This window comes from Zootoca vivipara, chromosome 14, assembly GCF_965207765.1.
Source record: "Zootoca vivipara chromosome 14, rZooViv2.hap1.1, whole genome shotgun sequence".
Classification (NCBI taxonomy): Eukaryota; Metazoa; Chordata; class Lepidosauria; order Squamata; family Lacertidae; genus Zootoca; species Zootoca vivipara.
Window position 1 is genome coordinate 32216071 of NC_142597.1, and position 22568 is coordinate 32238638.

General features: G+C 48.7%; 2 protein-coding genes and 1 long non-coding RNA gene across 4 annotated transcripts; 1 reads left to right on the forward strand and 2 right to left on the reverse strand.

Annotated features, from left to right (window-relative positions):
- Nucleotides 1-1272: 1272 nt before the first annotated feature.
- On the reverse strand, nucleotides 1273-5602 carry PGBDF (plakoglobin binding and degradation factor). The gene is made up of 4 exons (XM_088658273.1): nucleotides 5436-5602; nucleotides 3753-3994; nucleotides 2837-3033; nucleotides 1273-1586 (listed from the first exon to the last, which is right to left on the reverse strand). Exons 2-4 carry the CDS (start codon nucleotides 3980-3982, stop codon nucleotides 1528-1530), a joined length of 486 nt encoding a protein of 161 aa, XP_088514399.1. The 5' UTR covers nucleotides 3983-3994; nucleotides 5436-5602; the 3' UTR covers nucleotides 1273-1527.
- Nucleotides 5603-7796: 2194 nt separating this feature from the next.
- On the reverse strand, nucleotides 7797-8683 carry LOC148683562 (uncharacterized). Its single transcript, XR_015947140.1, has 2 exons — nucleotides 8537-8683; nucleotides 7797-8322 (listed from the first exon to the last, which is right to left on the reverse strand). It is a non-coding gene; the product is annotated as an uncharacterized LOC148683562 (long non-coding RNA).
- Nucleotides 8684-8700: 17 nt separating this feature from the next.
- Nucleotides 8701-21670, forward strand: GAS2L2 (growth arrest specific 2 like 2). 2 transcript variants are annotated; one of them, XM_035139988.3, is made up of 6 exons: nucleotides 8701-9726; nucleotides 10520-10758; nucleotides 11646-11753; nucleotides 13873-13969; nucleotides 16050-16365; nucleotides 17052-21670. In XM_035139988.3, the coding sequence occupies exons 1-6, from the start codon at nucleotides 9369-9371 to the stop codon at nucleotides 18874-18876; spliced, it is 2943 nt and encodes a 980-aa protein (XP_034995879.3). In that variant the 5' UTR covers nucleotides 8701-9368; the 3' UTR covers nucleotides 18877-21670. The 2 variants fall into 2 exon arrangements, with proteins under 2 accessions (XP_034995879.3, XP_060139086.2); XM_060283103.2 differs by having other exon boundaries at nucleotides 8786-9726; nucleotides 10523-10758.
- Nucleotides 21671-22568: the final 898 nt, after the last annotated feature.

Sequence of the window (22568 nt, forward strand, 5' to 3'; positions counted from 1 at the left end):
CTTGCAGGGGCTGATGGGAGATGCAGTTCAGCAACATCTAGAGAGCCCACAGTCCCCCACACCTGATTTGAGGCCTTGCCATTGCTGCATTAATGGTGGCAGCTGCAGCAAGCACCTTCATACCTCATTTTAGGATGATAATATTTCATGCTCCTGAAGGGGTGGGCACTAGGGATTCCCTAACCACCACCACAACCAACCACGCAGTGTTCCTGTTGTGCTTTCTGTTCCTCGGCCGAGGCCTGACTTGCAAGGAGCCCTCCTCGCCGTTGCCGGTTCTGCCTCTGCCAAAGGAATGGAAAGGGCTGTTTGCCATCCTTTGTCCTCCATCGTGTTGCAACATGCCAGTTTGTTGACCCTCATTGACCCCCTATTGACAAGCTGCTCGCTCTGCAGCAACCTCCTTCCTCGAACCGGAAATTTCTCTGCCAGCCAAGCGCATACCAAGCAGTTTTGCAAGGGGCTCAGAAACCGGTTTCTCCCTGGCCACAGCATTTGATTTATGCAGCCGCAGGACTGCTGTGCTGGCCACAACAGCTTACACCTATAGAGCAGGGCTGAGGAACACCGGGCCTGGGGACTGAATGCAGCCTTCCAGGGACTTCTAGTTGGCCCTCAGGGTGCTTCCCAGGCCACAACCCTCACCCACCCTGCTTTGCACCCTTTCTGAGCCAAAATTTGCCCCCATCTGTGATTGCATGCCTCGCTTGGTTAGGTGAGAGATGGAGAGTGGTGTGTATGTCAGACCACATCACCATGCCCACCACTGGCATTCGGCCCCAAGAAATTTTCCCAGGAAGTAATACAGCCACCAGCCAGAAAAAGATTCCTCAGCTCTGCTATTGAGAAAAGTCTGGCTTCAGGAAGAGGGGGCCCATGTTTGGGAAATCTCTAGATTCAAGTTGATGGTGCATCTCATAGGACAGTGGGGCTCCTGTGATTGGTGTCAGAACTGTAGAGTTGGAAGGGGTCCCAATGGTCATGCAATGCAGGACTCTCAATTAGATTGCATATGACTTGTCTTGATTATTATCTTCTGGATCTTTCCAGCATCCCGTGTATCCTTCAAAGCAGGCATCCCCCAAACTCGGCCCTCCAGATGTTTTCGGACTACAACTCCCATCATCCTTAGCTAACAGGATGATGGGGATTGTAGTCCCAAAACATCTGGAGGGCCAGGTTTGGGGGTGCCTGCTTCAAAGCTTTGCCTTTACTCTCTTATTCGTTTAACAACAATCTCCTAGAAGCCAAAACAAGCCACTAAGAAGCAGTGATGTTGAAGGATTTAATCCAAAGCATCCAAGATCTCTTCCCCAACTTTTAAAAACACAGCTGTGTTAAAACAACCACCATATGAGGTAGACCACACACACACATACATGCATGCATGCATGCACACAGAACATTTAGTCAGCAGCCAGAATGAGCTTGCACAGACTTCAATCTTGCTGGACTCACCTCTAGGACCAGCAGACAAGTTGGCCAGCATCGTTTGCGGACTACCAAGAAATTAATCCAATATCCCTCTCACTGCCTCTTTATTTCCTCTTCTGACTCCTCCGGGGGGACAGCCAGCTCTATAGAGCCTGGAAAAAGGAGGACATACTCTATGACAACCAGCTTGCGACACAAGTGACCTTGTGTTTTACTTTCATAGGATCGTAGAATTGTAGAGTTGGAAGGGACCCTTAGCATTTCTATGAAATGGAAAGCAGCAAGGAAGTTTCCCCCTGACCCAGACCTATTTCAGGTTGCAGGGAGCGGAATGAGGGTGATGGTGTCCCTTGCTCCTTCTAACTCTCACCTCCTGTGGCCAGACATTTGCCATCACTTCTGGGGGACCCAGCTGCTGCTATGATGGCAACCGCTGGGCAACTGAGCTACCCGCTGCAGTAGCCCCATCTGCATTCTAGTCCCCAGCAGACTTCCATCCTGGGAGAAGTCTGGAAAGCTGCAGAAAAAGACTAGAAAGTGAACAGAACATGTCCCTGCTCCATAGAGAGCTCCCTCGCTAGGGGCCCTGCTAAAGGAAGGTGGGGCATACAGTTGGCTAGAAATATCCTGTTGAAAAAAGGCTCTTGCCCTTCTGCTGCTGCTTTGCAGCAGTCATAGAAATTGGTAAAATGAGAACGTTTTCTAGCTCAGATACTACAGGTAGTGCTCCTATGGTTTGGTCATCTGTGATGGCCTTGTGACCCACCTGGGTCTTCCAACCCACTGGTTGAAGTCCTATGCTTTAAGGTAGTAACTGAGTCGGTAACATCTCTGAACAGAGTGATGCAGTATTGTGAGTAGGGATAGTACCTGTCCATTTCATTTCTCTCCATTTCCTGATTTTTCCAATCTTAAATTTGGTTGTTTCTGCAGCAATTTGCAAATTTTTCCTTTTTAAAAAAACCCTCAAAAAAACTGCAGCATTTCAATGCACATTTCTTCTAAAGCTTCTCGTGTGACATTACATTTTTGCAAGTAATTTCTGCATTTTGTATGTTATTTTCACCAATATATTCATTATTATGCACATGTTTCCCTATTACTTGCATTCTCCTTCGTTCTGGAGGATCATTGCAAAATTTAGATACATGTGGATTTTGAAGGATGGCCGCATTTCACATATGAATTTGAGAGAGTCTGCTTTAAATGTGAACTGAATTGCTCCCCTGGTTGTGAGAATGCTGTGGGCTGTTATATTTCTACCCATTGCACAGCCATTAAAGGCACTGCGCCTCAATCAGGAAAACAGGGTAGTAGCTCTGGCCTGGGACCATCCCTAATTCACCCGTTGGGAAAGATAGCATTTAGACTCTGGAGCATACTAGTCCTCATTGTGTCTTGCCTGCACTAAGCGCTGGGCTCGAAGCCTCCAGCAGGTTTTCTGTGCCGTGGCCCAGCAGTCCATGTTCAATGAAAACCCGGCTGTAATGTAACGTCTCACACTTTTTGCAGAACAGAATCTCGCACTCTGGGCACATCTTGCCGGAGGATCTGTTCCTCTCCAGCTGACTGCAGACGGGCTCCTGCAGGGGCTTGTTCCTAAGAGGCAAAGGAAGATTTGCAATTAAAATAGCCCAAAAGGCTCCTTAAAAAAAAAAAGGCTAGAGCACGCCGGGGCTTTAAAAGGGTGTGCGAATCTGTCATAAAAACATAAGAGGAGCATCCTCTTCTCGCAGTGACCAACCGGATGCTCCAATGGAAAGCCTACAAGCAGGATCCAAGCACAAGAGCCCACTCCTATCCTGCAGTTTTCAGCAACTGATATTCCAAAGTATTGCTGCCTATCAGTTTCAGTTTCGCTTCCTCATTTTTTCACTCAATTCTCTACATTTCCACACCAGTTTCAGATTTATTTATTTTTAACATCCTCAGGGAAACTCAGCAACCTTGGGTGCGAATTTCTCCTGGTGTATATGTATTTTTGTGCATCCCCCCCCCCCCAATTAGACATACTTTTGCAGTGGAAGCAATTAATTTTTTTCATGCTGTTCTCGTTAGCGTCACACGAGGAACTGAGCTTGAAACAGTCAACATCCAAATGAGATATTTGGGACGGAGTTGAGCTTTTCATCTGAGTTCTAACCCCACCCCATTCTGCCCCCCGCCCCCGCGCCTCCAATTGGTGAAACATTCCATTTCAAATTTACACACATACAGACTCTGTTTTCCTGTCTCTAAAATGGGGAGAATGCAATGCGGCTCTTTCACCGCTACGGAGAGGAGATGCTTGGTTTTGAGGAAGGCCTCTGAGCTGCTACCTGTCTCCCAGCCAGGTGAGACCGGAGAGAAGGGGGAAAGAAAACCAGCTCCACAGCCAGTTTTCCTGTTTTGGCAGCTGCTCCGTGCTGGGAGTCTGAGGAGAATCCAGAAGAGCACTAGAGCTGGATTCTTCTGCATCGAGGTCTGGCACCTCATTTTCTGCTTCTGGTTCTTGGTGGCATCTCTCCTCTGATTCGCTCTCTTCCTCTTCTGGTCTGGTTTGGGACATCAGATTTTAAACCTGGATTGAGAGAGAGAGAGAGAGAGAGAGAGAGAGAGAGAGAGAAGGCAGAGATAAACGGTAAGGGCTGGAGACCTCAGTTATGCCCATTTCAGATCCTATCTCACAACTTGACACCAAGCAAGCCTATCTGCAAAACATGAGGACACACCTGATCTACCTCTCAAAGTCATCGTAAGGATTTAGAACAAGATTGTTAGGGTTGCCATATTTCAAACAGTGAGAATTTGAAGTTTTTTGAGCTGTTTTTAAGGGGAATTGCCAAAAACAACATTGTCGACATGAGTTGCCGTATGTCAGGATTGCCTGGATCAAATTCCACCCGGACACTGCTTCCAACTACAGTATTCCAGATATGTGTGGGAAATTCCAGACATGTGGCAACCCTGGAGATGGTGCATAGAAAGTGCTTTGAGCACTCAGGAAGTGCAATCTGGCAGGGGAACCTCAGGATAAATGTGGCCCTCTGGCCTCTTTACCCAGCCCTTGAGACTTGCCTTAGGCCAATCCCACTCTTCCAGGCCACACCCCTCACCGGCACTGCTCTGTATCCTTGAAGGATTGAAGATACAGTAATGGGCCCATCTAACTTGGGTCCATTCATTTAAATAGGTCTAGTCTCTCGAGGAAATCTTAGTTGGATGCAACCCCCTTTGCTGGTCTGGAGGGAGGTGTGTCCTTATAGAAACCTCTGACACGTGCAGTGCTGATGTCACATTCCCCCCCCCCCACTTTTGCCTCTGGAAGGTTTCCCACAAGCAAAAGGGATGTGGGTGGCGCTGTGGTCTAAACCACTGAGCCTCTTGGGCTTGCCAATCAGAAGGTCAGCGGTTCGAATCCCCGTGACGGGGTGAGCTCCTGTTGCTTTGTCCCAGCTCCTGCCAACCTAGCAGTCTGAAAGCACGCCAGTGCAAGTAGATAAATAGGTACTGCTGTGGTGGGAAGGTAAACGACATTTCCGTGCTCTCTGGTACTTGTCACGGTGTCCCGTTGCACCAGAAGCGGTTTAGTCATGCTGGCCACATGACCCGGAAAGCTGTCTGTGGACAAACGCCAGACCCCTCGGCCTGAAAGCAAGATGAGCACCGCATCCCATAGTCGCCTTTGACTGGACTTAACTGTCCAGGGGTCGTTTACCTTTTTACCTTTTACCTTTTCCACATACAGACACTCACACACCCCTCTCTGTCCTCTCTCCAGGCAAGGAAGATCACAGTTCAAGGATGCATGCAGTCAGCTAAAAGCAGGCAGAGAAACATCGTGTGTGGCCAGGAGAGAATTTAAGGGGTGTGGGATGCAGATCAAGAGCCCAGCAAGGCTGCATTCAGCCTGAGGTTCCCCACTCCTGCCTTCAAAGTTAGGATTCTCTTGGGAATGTCTCCAGTCTTATCTGGGGAGAAAGACGTGTCCCAGCCCTCAGACATTTTTGTCTAACACCTACCAGTGAAAAAGAAGTGGTGAGTTTTACTGAATGATCCGCTGCACCTGTGAGAGGGCTGTGTGGTGGCAAGGTGACCTCAGTCCATTGTGACATCACATAGTTTCTCCGGGCAAGTTCTAGAGAGGCTGTGCCGTCCGGCAGATACGAGGCTAAGGCTCTTCACTTCCCTGGGGAGTGAGGAAGGCGTGAGCAGCAGTCAATGTTTGCTTGCTTGTCCAGTGTCCAGACAGTAACTGTGGCTGAGTGAAATGTTTATGACATCTTCAGTATTAAGAAATAAATAAATACAGAACAACGGGTCAGAGTTTTCAGCATAGTGAAATAGTATTGAGGGCCATTAAAAATGCAATGGATATTTGCTAGTGGTGTAGCTTTCAGTCTGCGAACATTCTCCTCCATTTGTGCATCACCTTTGCATTCAGAATTGACATAATGACAATTGCAGTCATGTAATTTCACCATTTCCGAAGACGAATTGCAGCAGAAAAGATTCAGTGTTGCATGTAGCAACTGCAGGGCCCCAGTGGAAAACACTCTCTCTACATCCCTACTCTCAGGTAATAGCTGCTGTCTTTCTGAAGGGAAGCGTGCGTCACTCAGACCTCCTCTGTCCCAGAAGCTCCTTGCCCGAGTTTCAGATAGACACGCACACGAAAAAGAATATGAGGTTATCCAGCGGCCTTGAATTGCACTTTGCACAAGCCCAGTGGCACACTTTATTACAATAGAACAGGCATAGGCAAACTCGGCCCTCCAGAAGTTTTGGGGCTACAACTCCCACCATCCCTAGCTAACAGGACCAGTGGGAATTGTAGTCCCAAAACATCTGGAGGGCCGAGTTTGCCTATGCCTGCAATAGACAGTTCCAGGTCTCTCAGTTGAAAGCAGGATCATGGGCCCAAGGTACTTTGTTGCTTGGGGCAAAACACAAAACGGTGCCCCCAGTCACAGAAGACAGTGGGGTAGGTTGGCATCACTTCATCTCTGGCAGGTTGCATCACTGCTTCTTACTGGGAAGTAGAGGGGATGGGACCAAGCAGCAGCAATGTCAAGAGTGCAGTGGAGGCTGGTCCGTTAGGCCAACCTTAGTTTGCCCTCGGCCACCACCCCCTCCACTGCCTTCTTACTGACAACCAGCCCAAGGGGTGGCCCTGTCTGTCAGCTTCCTTCTCCTAAGTCTCAGTGTTGCCCCTTGTAGAACTCAGCAGGGAGGAGGTGGGAGACAAAAGTACAGAGGTACCTCGGTTTATGAACAGTCTTGTTTACGAACTATTCAGTTTACGAATTCCTCAAAACCGGAAGTAGTGTTCCGGTTTGTGAACTCTATCTCAGTCTACGAACAGAAGCCGAGCAGTGGAAGGGCATTGGTGGCGGGAGGCCTCATTAGGGAAAGTGTGCCTTGGTTTAAGAACGGATTTGGTTTAAGAACGGACTTCAGGAACGGATTAAGTTCGTAAACCGAGGTAAAGGTAAAGGGACCCCTGACCACTAGGTCCAGTTGTGACCAACTCTGGGGTTGCGGCGCTGATCTCGCGTTATTGGCCGAGGGAGCCGGCGTACAGCTTCCGGGTCATGTGGCCAGCATGACAAAGTTGCTTCTGGTGAACCAGGGCAGCACACGGAAATGCCGTTTACCGTCCTGCTGTTTACCTATTTTCTGGATATCTACTTGCACTTTGACGTGCTTTCGAACTGCTAGGTGGCCAGGAGCTGGGACCGAACAACGGGAGCTCACCCCGTTGCAGGGATTCGAACCGCCGACCTTCTGATCAGCAAGCCCTAGGCTCTGTGGTTTAATCCACAGGGCCACCCACGTCTGCCGTCCGCCCCGCCCCCCGAGGGAAAAAGGTAAAGGTAAAGGGGCCCCTGACCATCAAGTCCAGTTGTGTCCGACTCTGGGGTTGTGGCGCTCATCTCGCTCTATAGGCCGAGGAAGCCAGCGTTTATCTGCAGACAGCTTCCGGGTCATGTGGCCAGCATGACAAAGCTGCTTCTGGCGAACCAGAGCACGGAAACGTCGTTTACCTTCCCGCCACAGCGGTCCCTATTTATCTACTTGCACTTTGATGTGCTTTCGAACTGCTAGGTGGGCAGGAGCTGGGACCGAACAACGGGAGCTCACCCCATTGCAGGGATTCGAACCGCCAGCCTTCTGATCAGCAAGCCCTAGGCTCTGTGGTTTAATCCACAGCACCACCCCGAGGTACCACTGTACAATTTGCAAGCTCCTCTTGTCTTTGGCTCTGGCACCACCTACTGTTGGGCTCCCTGCCTTCTGTCCTACCGGTCCCAAATGCACACCAGCCACCAGTTGGAGCAGTGCACAGGCAGAGCCCATCTGATACTGGAGGGAGAGCAATAGCCAGTCAGTCAATGTTTATTATGGCAAACAGCCAGCATATCAAACCAGAAATTCTGCATAATTCTCTACATAAACAATAAAGACAACTGATATGGGGTTTTAACAGTCAATATACTAATTAAATGTACAATACTTAAACTACAGGTCCAGAGGAATAAAACACCATAAAAAAATAAGAGATTTAACTAAAAACTGTAGCAGCAATATCATCGTCGGAGGGCAGAACAAATTGTTAGAATATGTTAGTCAATAAAAGAGATTTGCGTTTTTTAATAGCTAAGGTGCGAAATTTGGCCACAGCATAGGATACTGAGCGGCAGAGCAATAGCCATCATGGCTAGTAGCCATCAATAGTCCTCTTCCTGAATTTGTCCAATCTTCTTTTAGTCTAGGTTGTTGGCCATCACTGCTTTCTGCGGGAGCAAATTCCACAGTTCAAGTATTCAGGACAGATACTGTAAAGGACAAAGTCCTTTATCTGTCCTGAATCTCCCAACATTCAGCGTCCTTGGATGTCCATGAATTCTAGTGTTATGAGAGGGAGAAAATATTTTTGCTGTCAGCTTTCGCCACACTTTGCATAATTTTATAAACTTCTATTATGTCACTTCTGACTCTTACACATGGGCGTAGTCAAGGGGGGCAGGGAGAGGCAGCTGCCCCCTCAATTTAAAAAGTGAGGTTCTGCCACCCCCCTAACAAAAACCCTGGCTACATCCATGCTCTTGCACCAACTAACCTGTCCTTTCTCCGTGGTTTCCAGTGAGTGGACATCTGTCTTGCCCCCCCCCGCCCCCCGTCAAGCTTTGTGCTCACAGTATCTCATTTGCTTGGGTGGATCAGTGTTGCGAAAAGGAGCGAGGGTTGTTTGCTCCAGCCGAGGCAAAGCGACATCCGATCTAGCAGGGCGAATGGGGAGTGTTTTGTGGAGAGTTGTCTGTCACCAAGGAGAAGAGAACAGGACTTGGAAGGAGGAAGCACAACAGACCAGGGACCCGGCCCTGCGAAATAGATTCTCCCTCTTTTTAACAGATCTTGCACCAGAAGTTCTGCAAATCCCTGAAGGACGTGTGTGTGTGTGTGTGTGTGTGAATATGTTCGAGGGCGTAAGATAGGAGGATATCAGATGCTTGCGGTTTAAGGGGAATCCAACAGTTGCCTCATGGAGCAGTGGCGGACCAGCGAGGGACACTCCGCTTTTGCCAGAAACGAGTTTTGAAACAAGGACAAGCCAATGATGGGCCACCATTAATGGTGGAGGAGCATGAGGTCATGAGATGGGAGATCTTAGGAAGTCATTTCAGGAGAAGCTCCCGCTTCACCAACATTTCGACAAGACGACCCAGTCATGCTGCTGTAGAGGATCAAATGTATCCCTGGTTTCTGTGAGAACTGATGGGGAATGGAGCCAAAATCTGCCTTGAAAATATAACTTTGAGGTGGACTTGTTTTGATGTCACAGGTGGTGGCTCAAGGGATGGGTTGATGAATGGCAAGGAGAGAGCTGGAGTTTTTAAGGTTGCCAAGCAGATTTTGTACTGAGTCCCCCCCCCCTCCACCAGCACTTGAAGATGTCCGGAATCCAGGAGGCTCGTATGAGGAGCATCCGTCCATACAAGACCGGGGAACAATACCTCTATGCCATGAAGGAGGACTTGGCCGAGTGGCTGAAGGAACTCTATGATCTGGACATCAACGTGGGGTTCTTCTTTGAAGCCCTGGAGACAGGGGTCTTGCTCTGTCGCCATGCCAACAGCATCACCCAAGTGGCTTGGGACTTTGACCAGAGGTACCCGGGTCTGAGACACAAGCTCCAGCTGCCCACCTGTGAAGTGACTTGCAACGACTTTGCTCAGCCAGGGACCTTCCAAGCCAGGGACAACGTGTCCAACTTCATCCAGTGGTGCCGGAAGGAGATGGGCATTAAAGGTACGCGGCTCAGAACTGGGTGAGGAAGGGTTGCCAAATCTTGGTCCTCCAATTCTGCCCTCTGGAGTGGCAAAGAACAAGATTGGGAGGGCTCCATCATGCAGAAGATGGACCAGATTCGTTCTCCGTTAGGGCAAAAAGTAGCAGCACAGTTAAACCGTGGAACTCCCTTCCACAGGAAGTTGGGATGGCCTCCAACTTAGATGGCTTTGAAAGAAGGTTGGGCAAATTCATGGAGAGGGCTATTGATGGCTGCTGTGCTCTGCCTCCACAGCTGGAGACAGAAATATTTGTGAATACCAGTTGCTGGAAACCGCAGGAGGGGAGAGGCCTCTTGTGCTCCGGTCCTGCTTGCAAGGTTTCCCACCAGCATCTGGTTGGCCACTATGAGAACAGGATGCTGGGCTAGATGGGCCAATGGCCTGATCCAGGAAGCTATTTTATGCTCCTGTGGGTGGTCAGCATCAAGCATGTTGTTGGCTATGTCCAACTCCCCACAGGGGGAGAGTCTGTTGATGGGGAAAGGCATAATCAGGATGTTTGCATTGCCTTGGATGAGAGATGGGCGTGAAAACTCTTGATTTGGGGGGATTTCTCCAATGCAATCCCTTTTTGTTTGATGGAGAACAGTGAAAACAAAACACAGGAGAAAAGTTCGACGCAGCACTAGCTGGCAACCCTGCCCCCCCACAAAGAGCCTGACTTGGTTTCTCTACAGTGTTTTCCCACCAATCGCCCCTCAGTCCACACTGCTTAGCTCTCCCCTACTTTCACTCCATCTGCTTTGTTCCAGAAGTCCTGATGTTCGAGACGGAAGACCTGGTCTTGCGCAAGAACGAGAAGAACTTTGTCCTCTGTCTCCTGGAGGTGGCCCGACGAGCCGCCCGCTTTGGCATGAGCGCCCCCACCCTCATCCAGATGGAGGAGGAGATCGAGGAGGAGATCCGCGAGGACCTGAACCTGCCGCCAGAAGAGACCCCCCTCCCAAGGGCCCCGAGGAAGCCGGCCAATTTCAAGAACCTCGACCAGATGGTATTTAAGCAGGGAGATTCGCACCCCAGGGCAAACACAGGGTTCCTAAGCTGCACAGGTCAAGGACTCTCCTTCATTGGAGGTCTTTAAGCAGAGGCCGGGTGGCCACCTGCCAGGGATTCTGTAGCTGTGATTCTAGCATTGCAGGGGGTTAGACTAGATGACCCTTAGGGATTCCCTCCAGTTCTACACATTTATGATTCTATGACACATTTGTGCCTGGCAAAAGCATCAAAAGAAGGGGTCAGGGCAGGGCTGGTGAGGGATGTGGCTTGGGGGCGACTCTGGAGGACCACATCAAGGATCCTAGAGGGCCACCTGTCTCCCCCCCCCCCACACACACTATTTATTTCATAAAATTTATACACTGCTTGATTGTTTAAAAAAAGAACCTCAAAGCAAAAAAAGTAAGCGATAAGATCAACAAGAAAAATTTACAATATTTTAAGACTTTCAAAAAGTAAAAAATAACAATAGACTATAAAAAATTGGAAACTCACATCATTTTACTAAACATCTGGGCAGGCTTGTCTAAACAAAAAAATGTTTTGAACAGGCACTGAAAAGCAAACAGCAAAGACATCTGCCAGATGTCAATAGGCAGGGAGTTCCAATGTGCTATTTATTTATACATCTGCACCCCACATTCACTCCATGAAGCTCATGAATACTGTTCTCCCCAGTTTCATACTCATAACAACCCTGTGAGGTTGGCCAGGCTGAGGGGCGATTAGTGGCCGGCCTCAGGGTCACCCAGTGAGCATCAGGGCCAAGTGGGGAAGGCAAACCCTGATCTCACAGCTCCTAGTCTAAAACCACTACTCCACATTTCCTCTCATTCATATTCAGGTTGCCGAACTCATTACTATTCTTATCCCCCTGCAAAGGTCCAGTGTCTTGTCAGCCGTTGCACCTGTCCAGTCCAGTTCTCCATGATCAAAGTCTCAGAAGGGAAATACCGTGTGGGCGATTCAAACTTGCTGATCTTCGTCAGGGTGAGTTGGCCTGGTGGTGGGCAGGGCCAGAGGCAAAAGTGGGCGGAGCAATGGATGCGAATTTTACTGTTGTATAGTAAGCTGGCTTCTGAGCATGCTCACACACTTGGGCTGGAGGAAGCTGTCCATTTCTGTCCTCTCAGTTCCTCACTTTTCCACCCTGAAATTCAGCTCTCCACTTTTGGCCCACGTTTTTAAATCCTCTTGAAAAATTAATCAGTGTTTTGGTGCGAATTTTTCCTAATACACACATTTTTGCCAGGACTTTTGACTACTATACAGGTAATGGCTAATGGCAGTTGGAACTGGGATGATGGCAGTTGAAATGTTGCCATGTTGGGTTGGTTGGTGGAGGGGACACACGTCCCCCCAATCCCAGGGTTGGAAGGATCTCTCAATTTCTGTTTTCTCACTTTCCCTTTTCCCCAACACCTCTGCCATTTAAAAATCCTCATGAAAATTCTTCAGCATTTTAGGGCAAATCTCTCTCAACACACAATTATTTGTATACAGTTTCAACTAATGTACACATTTTTTGCACCTCAGTTTCCCCTAATATAATGCATTTTTGTAAGTTATTTTCACTAACATGTTCATTTTCAAGCACACTCCCTGCTAATATATGCATTTTTGTAAAGACTGGTTGGCAAGCTGGAGAACTGCATTGCAAAATTCAGGTGAGTTGGATTTGAAGGATGGCTGTGATTACGGTTCTCATGTTGTTTTAGAATGTGCAAATTCAATAAATTCACCTTTGAACATGAACAGAATCAGATTTCTCCCACATCCTCCCCACCACCACCACCACACACATTCAGAGTCATACTCGTGTTCCCTCCACCACCTAGGAAAGCAGGAAGTATGATCAGAGGTCAAAGACACATCTCAGCCAGGCAAAAACATACAAGGAAGGCAAGAAGCAAGGGGTGTGGCCTTGGAAGAGTCATAAGGGCCAGATAGAGAAGACTGAGGGCCACATTCTGCCCCCCTGGCCCAAGGTTCCTCACCTCTGGTCTTCAACAACTGACAGCAGATTTCCAGAATGTCAAAAGCGGGTCTCTCCCAGCCCTACCAGGTATAAGGATTCAGCTCATGCCAGAAGCAGATAGCCTACAGAGAAGAGAGAGTTAACTGTAGGTAGGACATAGGAATATCATGTGTATCTAACACAGTGGTTCCCAAAGTGGACAGTGCTGCCCCCAAAGGCAGGGGGTGGAATTACCCACGGGAGCAAGAGGCAAGCGGACGGTGGAGGCATAAATGAGGCTTTGCAAAGCCGGTTTACAGGATCAAGTCCATTGTTGAATCAATTAAACCAAATCGTTTCAATGGGATTTTGGATAAATGTGCAATTAATTGTTACTGTTTAGAGTTTTATTGTGTTTTTATCTTACCCAGTGGGTTGTGCAAACTGCTGTTCTGAGTAAGAGAAGGGATCAGTGGGGATGAATTTATGGAGCCAAGAGGGAAGGGCCTCCCAAAAGTTTGGGAACCACTGGTCTAACTTTCTGTGTGTGTGTGCCTGTGGCACAGACTTGTTTATTAGTATTATTTATCAATCTCTTGGGACGCGGGTGGCGCAGTGGTCTAAACCACTGAGCCTAGGGCTTGCCAATCAGAAGGTCGGCGGTTCGAATCCCCGCGATGGAGTGAGCTCCCGTTGCTCGGTCCCAGCTCCTGCCAACGTAGCAGTTCGAAAGCACATGCAAGTAGATAAATAGGTACCGCTCCAGCGGGAAGGTAAACAGTGTTTCCGTGTGCTGCTCTGGTTTCGCCAGATGACCTGGAAAAACTGTGGACAAACGTTGGCTCCCTCAGCCAGTAAAGCGAGATGAGCACTGCAACCCCAGAGTTGTCTGTGACTGGACTTAACTGTCAGGGGTCCTTTACCTTTACCTTTATCAATCTCTTAGTCACCTAGTACAGGACAGTCTCCAGGTTTTAAAACTTTTCAGATCCCCAGGTGTAGAAGAAAAACCTTAGCCTAGTATTGACAGGTGTCTGCATCATTGCCAGGCAGGTGTCACTTGGGAAAGCATTCTCTAGGACTGCACGTGTTGCTGTGCCTCACGGTCAGGAAAGGGCATGTGGTGCTCACCTGCGCTCCTTTTTGCTCCAGATCCTGCGGAATCACGTGATGGTCCGAGTGGGCGGCGGCTGGGACACCCTAGAGCACTACCTGGACAAGCATGACCCCTGCCGGTGCACCTCGCTCTGTAAGCCCCCCATTCTCTTGTTGGATGTAAAGAGAAGGCCATCTCTGTGCCCATCGCTCTAAATCTAAAGTGTTTCATTCCTGTGTTTTTGCTTAATTAGTCCAACAGATCTCGAAACTGACTACTGTTGTACGTCAGCGCTTTGACCCAGGCCACATTCAAACCATATCTTGATGCTGCTTTAAACACTCATGGCTTCCCCCAGGGAATTCTGGGGGGTGTAGTTTGTTAAGGGGGCTGAGAGTTGTTAGGAGAGATCCCTACAGAGCTGCAATTCCCGGGGTTCCCTTTGAAGAGGGATTAATATTTGTTGGAAGCCTCCCAAAGTGGCTGGGGCAACCCAGTCAGATGGATGGCATATAAATAAGATATAGGGTTGCCAGTCTCGATAGTGGACAGGACGTCTGTGCCTTTAATTGCCCTGCTCTCTTTTGAGTCTGGAAACCTTAAAGAGAAACCAGCAGACCCTTTGATTAATTTCCAAGCAAAGGGTCTGCTGGTTTCTTTTTAAGGTTTCCAGACTCAAAAGAGAGCAGGGCAATTAAAGGCACAGAAGTCCTGTCCACTATCGAGTCTGGCAACCCTAATAAGATATATTATTATTATTATTATTATTATTATTATTATTATTATTATTATCATCATCATCATACTCCTTCTGCTGAGTTGGGCCCTTAACGTCTGTCCTAAAGTCCTGACCTGATGGTACCATGGTACCTGCTAATAACAGGGATGGGGAACAATTTTCTAGCCCAAGGTCTGTATTCTCTCATAAGTATCCTTCCAGGAGGTACATGGTAGGGGTGGGCGGGGCCAGAGGCAAAAGTGGGTGGAGCCGCAAAGATAAATTTTACCTTTGTACAGCAGGCTAGTTTATACACACATACATACCTCTCTGTCCTCAATCGAGGCAACCCAGAGGCATTATCAGAGGCATCACCCAGGCAAAACCAGGATGTGAAGCAGGACCAGTAGAGGATGCAGCTGGGGAATGTTGTAGCCTGGGGAAAGTCTGGGGAGGGGGAGCCTTGCAGGGTTGCATTCTTCTCCTGGGCCTGAGCTTCCTCTCCTCTGTGCTACAGAAAGAAAGCAGGGCACCTGCAGCTTGTATAAAAGCCATTGCCATGACTTTTGTAGTGACATTAATGTCCACTAGAGGTCAGGCCAGTGCTGCAGATAACAAATACAGTCCTTGGAACTGAACTGAACCCAAGCAAATCGATGGAGCCTTCCAAAATTTGGGAAAGAAAATGTACTTCATGGAATCATAAAATCATAGAATTGTAGCATTGGAAGGGACCCTCAGGGTCATCTTGTCCACCTCCCTGTAATACAGGAATCTCAACTAAAAAGCATCCATGACAGAGGGCCATCCAACCTGTTTTAAAACTTATTATTTATTCATTTTTATTAGATTTATATACTGCCCTTCATCATAAGTTCACACTTCTAAGGAAGGAGAGTCCACAACCTTCCAAGGGGAGTCCATTCCACTTTCGAACAGCTCCTGCTCTCAGAAGGTTCTTGCTAATTAAGGTTTAGTTGGAATCTCCTTTCATGTTATGTGAGCAATTTTTTAAATAAAAATTTTTAAAAAATTATTTTTTATTTAAAAAGGAAATGTCCGTAGGATCCAGGATGCAACATACTACAGAGGATTTTTGGAATATTAACCGTTCTAGACCTCTGGGCTTGCTGTTGCATCCCTGGTATAATTTTCTTTGCAGAATTAATGCAGAAGTAGACCTATCCTTTAGTCCTTCTAGGAACCTCAGGCCTGGGGGGTGAATGTGCCCAGGAGAGGCCAAGCCAGATCTGTATCTCTAACAAAACAGATTCTAGACCAGGCACCCCCAAACTTCGGCCCTCCAGATGTTTTGGACTACAATTCCCATCATCCCTGACCACTGGTCCTGTTAGCTAGGGATCATGGGAGTTGTAGGCCAAAACATCTGGAGGGCCGCAGATTGGGGATGCCTGTTCTAGACCTTGCCTTGAAAGCATATACTGTGATAACGGTGTCAGAAGCTGAGGCGCTGGCAGGATTCTCTCTCATTGATTTCCCCAACCCTTTCTGCAGCTCACAAACAAGCCTTGAGGGCAGGCAGCCCTCAGAAGATGCAAGCCACGCCGGTCCAACACGAAATCACAGCCCGCTTAACGCCCAGGAAAGACAACCCCAAGCCACAGCCTGCTTTGATTGTCACCCGATCCCAAAGCCCGCTGCCCCCAGTGGAGTGGAGGACCTACACTCCTAACACCCACAGCTCTGGGTGGAAGACACTGCAGCAGTCACCTCCGAGCAACGGTGGCGGCGGCAGCAGCAGCACTAGGAAAACCACAGCTCTGCTTATCTCGTCGGAGGTCTCAGAACATCGGAGAGTCCCATCCGTCAGGTGATGACAGATAATGTGTGGAGAGATAAGAAGGATTTGTTTTCTGCCAAGAGCTCAAAGTTTTCACTTCTGACAAAATGGTAAAGAATGTGAGCTACAAGCTAGATTTTCTCTCTCCCTCTCCCTCCATTGGTCTTACATTGGTCCTACAAGAAATTCGCAGTTGGAGGCAACAATGCTTCTGAATTCCAGTTGCTGCCTTCAGGTGTCTTCTAAAAGTCAGATAGTTGTCTATTTCCTTGACATCTGATGGGAGGGCATTCCACAGGGCGGGCGCCACCACCAAAAATGCCCTCTGCCTGGTTCCCTGTAACCTCACTTCTTGCAGTGAGGGAACCACCAGAAAGCCCTCAGAGCTGGACCTCAGTGTCCGGGTAGAATGATGGGGGGTGGAGACACTCCTTCAGGTATACTGGGTCGAGGCCGTTTAGGGCTTTAAAGGTCAGCACCAACACTTCGAATTGTGCTGGGAGCCAATGTAGGTCTTTCAGGACCAGTGTTATATGGTCTTAGCGGACACCCCCAGTCACCAGCCTAGCTGCCACACTCTGGATTAGTTGTGGTTTCCAGGTCACCTTCAAAGGTAGCCCCACATAGAGTGCATTGCAGTAGTCCAAGCGGGAGATAACTACTAGAGCATGCACCACTATGTGTTGTGCTTATATTATTGTGTTCTCCTCTTTCAGGGCAAGGTCAGTGACTCCAACCCGGAGGCTGCCGGCCCCCGAAGAGAGACCCGCATCTAAGCCATCTCTCTCTATGCAGAGCAGAAGAGAGGCATGCCCTGTCCTGTCACAGCTGAACGGAAGCACGGAGGACAACTTGCCCGTTCGGAAATCTGTCTCAGAGGCACATCGTGGACGATCTCCTGCCAGAATCCCAACGCCGACACCTCACAGAGAGAAACCAGAGAGGCCAGCGTCGTCCAGAGCTTCTGCACCGAGGGCTTCAGTGACCCGGCCTCCAGGAAGGTCCCAGCCTGAAATGAACGGCCCGCAGATCCGCTCTTCCAGTTCAGCCAAGCACTTCCAGCCCCCGATGGAAAGCCCTGCAAGGCCGCAAGGTGGAGTCACCGTACACAGCTGGAGTAAGGACTCAATAGGGTGGCGATCACCCTCCCCAGTCAAACACGCAGCTGTGGTTCAGAAAGAAGACAGCAGTGCCAAGACCTCCGGAAGAGTTGCCCCAACATCATACAGGCCCCCAGCAATTGGTAGCAGCTACCAAGAGGCGTTCTGTTTCAGAAATGGAGGTAACACCCTGGACAAAAACCAAGCCAACCTGCCCAAGAAAGAGCTTTTCAAGGGCAAGGCCCCTCTTCTGAGAGAACAGGGCAAGGCTGCCAGCCTGGAAGCATCAGCCAGCAGGTTCTCCAACAGCTCAGGGGGTGGAATTGGTCAGAAAATGAAGGATGGGCAAGAGGGTGTTCCAGGAAGACCTTGTAAAGACGGCTGGTTGAGTCAAGGGGATACCAAGGAACTGGCCAGGGGAACGGAACGTGTTTACACACCACTGCCTATCGACCCGGTGGAAGAACAAGCTCTGTACAGGAGCCTAGAGGATGAGATTTTGGCCAACATCAAGGAGCTGGAGGAAGTCTCTGAAGGCAACCCCGTTTCTCAAGGGAGTCGGCTAGGAGGGTTTGGAGTGGACTGTTGCCAAGGAAGAGATGCCGTGGCCTTGACCTGTAATGGGCCGAGGGTTTCCACACCCACCCGGACCTCTTTGCCTATCACCCCGAGGACCTCAGTCTCTGAGGGAGGCGTGCCTCGGAGCGGGGTCTATGTGCCTGAGAGGGAGATGAGGTGGTGCCCTGCAGGACTGCATTATGACAGCGTGATACAGGAGCTCTCCAAGACACTGCACCGGGAGCACGCAGGGACTGAGGGAAGTCCCCCCCAGTCAAGTCCATCTCTGGTGAATAGAAACCAGGCCGGAAAAACGTTTCTAGACAGAGAAGGTGCTCTTCCCGAGGAGAACTGTGTGGCCCCTGAAGCAGAAGGGGGAGAACCATACCACACAGCTCGTGTGGAAGTCGACGGAAACGTCAGAGCCTCTCAAGCGATGCCAGGCAGACCTCCTGATTCTCCAGAGCACCCCCCAGCTCCCGAGGACACAAAACTACCTCAGAGTAAGCCGAGGCGGTCTCTGAGGAAACCAGAGCGGGTGCCCTCCATTTACAAGCTGAAGCTGCGCCCCAAAATCCGGCCGCGCAGAGACAACAGGCCCGAAAAGAGGCCTTCAAGGATCCCCACTCCAATTGCGTACAGGCATGCCCAAAGAGGATCCAGCGTCAGGGCCCAGGCGAAGAAGGCCCACAGCGTCAAATCCCAAATCCAGAGTGGCCAGACTGGCGTGAGGCAAAATGGCTCGGGGGACACCGGGTCCAAAGACCAGGCTGCACTTTCTGACCTCAGCCCTTCCTCCACACAAGACGGGGGTCCTGGGAGGAAAACAAGTGTGACAGAGGGGGAAACGGAGGCGTCAGGTGTGGAGGAATCCTGGGTGTGACATTTCCTTAAAGATGCAATTGCAGTCTCGGAATTGCAATTGCGGTCTTTTGTTGTGCCTAACCCCCATCGCCAAGCTTTGTACCTGGTGGTCTCAGTTTTGGGCCAGAAAAGTGAAATAATGGGATTTGTACCATATGCATTCATGGTTATGTGCTAACTATGCAGTATGTTGAACCAGGGGTGGGGTGGGGACCCCTCTCTCCTACTCCCTCAGCTGCCTAAACAGCTAGCAGACACCAGGTGCAGGTCTTAGCTTGTAACCCTGAAAGCGAGAAGCTTGCAACTATACCTCTGTGGGCGTGTTGATCCCACAGGGAAACAAAAGTTTGCCAATGGGGAGCTGTATGTTCTATAGATCATTATCTTTGTTCTTCGACTTTCTGGAAATAAACTTGGATGAATACAGGCGCTGGTGGGGGGGCATTTAGTTGAGTACCATCTGCGTCTCTGCAGTTCACAAAACAAAGGTGGAATATGGCTCATTTGCTAAGGGCTGGTTTCCTGGTTGTGCTATAGATAATGTCAGATAGATGCCCACAGCACAGTTCTGCCGTGCACCTGCCCCCAACATCTATCAGGCTTGTTCTTGGTTGTCACACAAGCCCAAGGATGAAGGAACCTGTGGTTCTCTGGCTGTTTTTGGACTCCCAGTCACCATAGCCAATGAGTGATGAGGATGATGGCAGCTGGAGTCCAAAGACACCAGGAGGGCCACCAATTCTCCACCATGAAGAATCAAATCCTGCTCCAGGGTTTAAAATAGCAGGAGCTGATTTGGGATGCATTGTCTGCATCCATGAGAACTAGAGCCTTGTGACTCTTTCATTAACGGAAGTTCAGACTCTCCAAATTCTGTGTAGGGGACGACTAAGAACGTGCCGAATCAGCACATAGAGAACACACAGGCCTCCTGGTATGTTTAATAGGATTGCATTTGATTAAATATTAATGCAATAAAATCTGATTTGATGGGGTTTTTTTTAAGAAGGGGCCATTGCACTTGTCAGTTACCCAAATCCCCTTGCAATTATTCGCCAGGAGAACATCGGGAGGCGGGAGGATGTTTAATTCTTAATGAGCAATTAGCTGGAGCACTCCCTGTCTGCTTTATCTCTCTGCGTAAAGGCGTTAGAAACTTAACTATATATATATAATTTTAATTCAGAGAGGGACCTGGAATATCTCCAAGGGGGCATTGCTAGGTCCGTGAAATACCTGGGGAACCCAGGCCCTAATATGCATTTACATAAAATGTGTATGCACAAATATAGGGCAGCTTTCAGAAGATGAGCAGCCCTGTATTCAATTACTTTTAAAAAAAAGTTAAAAGAAGGAGAAAGAGCAGGAGATGCGTAGTTTAAAGGCACAGGGCTCCCTGCAAGCCATCCCATAACAATGCCTTTGCAGCTTTGACCTTGGCTAGAATCCTGACTCTCACTGCCTCGCAGGGGTTAGACTAGATAACCCTTGGGGTTCCTTCCAAGTCCAGCTCTACAATACTATAGAATCATGGAGTTAGAATTGACCACGAGGGTCATCTACTCAAACCTGCTGCAGTGAAAAATTGCCCTGCTGACGGATTTATCCCAGACCTGTGATTCTACTTGCCTCCGATCTTCTGGGGGCTTCAGGAAATAGCTGCAATTTGCAAAGGTTTGCTTCCATCATTGCATCTGCTTCTTCCTTCAACGCTATGTGCTACAACTCACATGCGCTTGATCTCGCAGGAAGAAACTCCTGTGAAATTTAGTGCACACCTCCATACATGTATGTGTTCAATGGCCATTGGCCATTAAATAATCTGTGGCCTGTTAAAGCTGGGGGGGGGGAGGCTGTTTTTATGATTATTTTATTATTATGCTTTTTATTATTATGCTTTGTAAAATGTGTTCTTAATACTGTATACCGCACTGGGATCTTTTGATAAAGAGGTGGCATTTCTCCAGAGGTGGCTGGTAGGGCAGAAGGCAGAACACCCAACAGTAGGTGGCGCTAGAAGCAACTCATTCCAACAGTAGGTGGTGCTAGATAGAGGCAACTCATTCCAACAGTGGGTGGTGCTAAAGAGACTAAGCAGGGGGAAGCTGATGGGGTGGGGCCACCCCCTGGACTGGATGTAAGTGGAGTTCTCCAGGGTAGACAAGGTGGTGCCCTCCATAGGTTGCTGGCTTTCGAACTCTCATCATCCCTGGCCGTTGGCCATGCAGAGGGTTGATACCCACAGGCTAGCCAGCCATCTTTTAGGACGGAGTTAGAATCATAGAATTGTAGGGTTGGGAGGGATCCCAAGGGCCATCTAGCCCAACCCCCTGCAACTAAAGGAGTTGGGTTTTGTGGATGGGATTTGAAAACAGGAGAGAGAGAGAGAGAGAGAGAGAAATGGCTCTTGGCTGGCCTCTCCCAACCTAATGCCCTCCAGACATTTTGGAGTACAACTTCCACCAATGTCAGCAGAGGCTGATGGGAGCACCAGGTTGGGGAAGTCTCATGGGCACAGCTGGAGGTTGGAGGGGGGCAGATCCCACCCCCACCCCAAATCAAGTAAAGACCTGGCTAAGGTTGACAATGATAGGGGAGCATCTCAATGGACTAGGCTTACTGAGTGTGCACAGAAAAAAAACTGCATTGGAAGAGAGGGATTTGAGAAGGAAGTGCTGGAAATGTTTTCAGCAAATCCAAGAAAACCTGTTTCAGTAATTTTTTAAAAAATAAGATGAAAAAAGGCACATTCTTTGTAATTTTGCAAAATATACTTGATAACCACATGAAAGGTACTCCCTGATGTTTTCTTTTTTTAACTTCCTAATTTTCAAAGGACGGAAGATTTTGACAGATTTTTCTGAGCACTTGGGGTCAAAATAAAGTACCATATTTTTCCATCTAAGACACCCACATGTATAAGATGCCCCCTATTTTGGGGGACTCAGATTTAAGAAAATGGGGGGGGGGAGATGTATCCGTGTATAAGACGCCCCCTAATTTTTGACATTATTTTTAGGGGGAAAACCTAGTCTTATACACGGGAAAATACGGTAATTTTAAACAACTGTTGTTGAGACATTTCATTCCAAATCTGCTAGGCAAAGCCAGGCAGAGGGTGATGGCATATATCCCTAGCCTGACATAAATCCTGGCCCATGGGAAGTCTGTTTTTGGGACAAGGAACAGCAAAGGGAGAAGGAATACCTCTTTTTTGGTTTTGGTTTTCAGATGCAGGATCTAGAGCAGGGGTGTCAAACTCAAATTCATCGGGGGCCGCATCAGCAGTTTGGTCACCCTCAAAGGGCCGGTTGTATCTGTAGGACTATGTGTCCACTCTTTATTATCATAAATTATTGTCACTGCATTCAATTATTACTGTTTTTTGTAATAATGTAAGTAATAACTAGCTCTGAAAGCAGAAACATAGTCAGAATAATAGCAAGTAGATATTCAAATGTACAATTATTGTACAATTTATTGAAAAATGATTTTTGGTAACTGCACTGGGTGGTGGAGGCTCGCTAGGGTTTCATGCAGGACCTTTGCAGAGCTACTAGTACCTGGAGATGCTGGGGTCCTTCTGCATGCAGGACAGATGTTCTGCCAGTGAGCCACCACCCTTCACCAAAGGGACTAACTGAGGTTGACTCACTGAAGCTGCTCTCCTGGTTCCAGGGTTTAAGGGCCAGAAGTATAAAGCAGCATCCT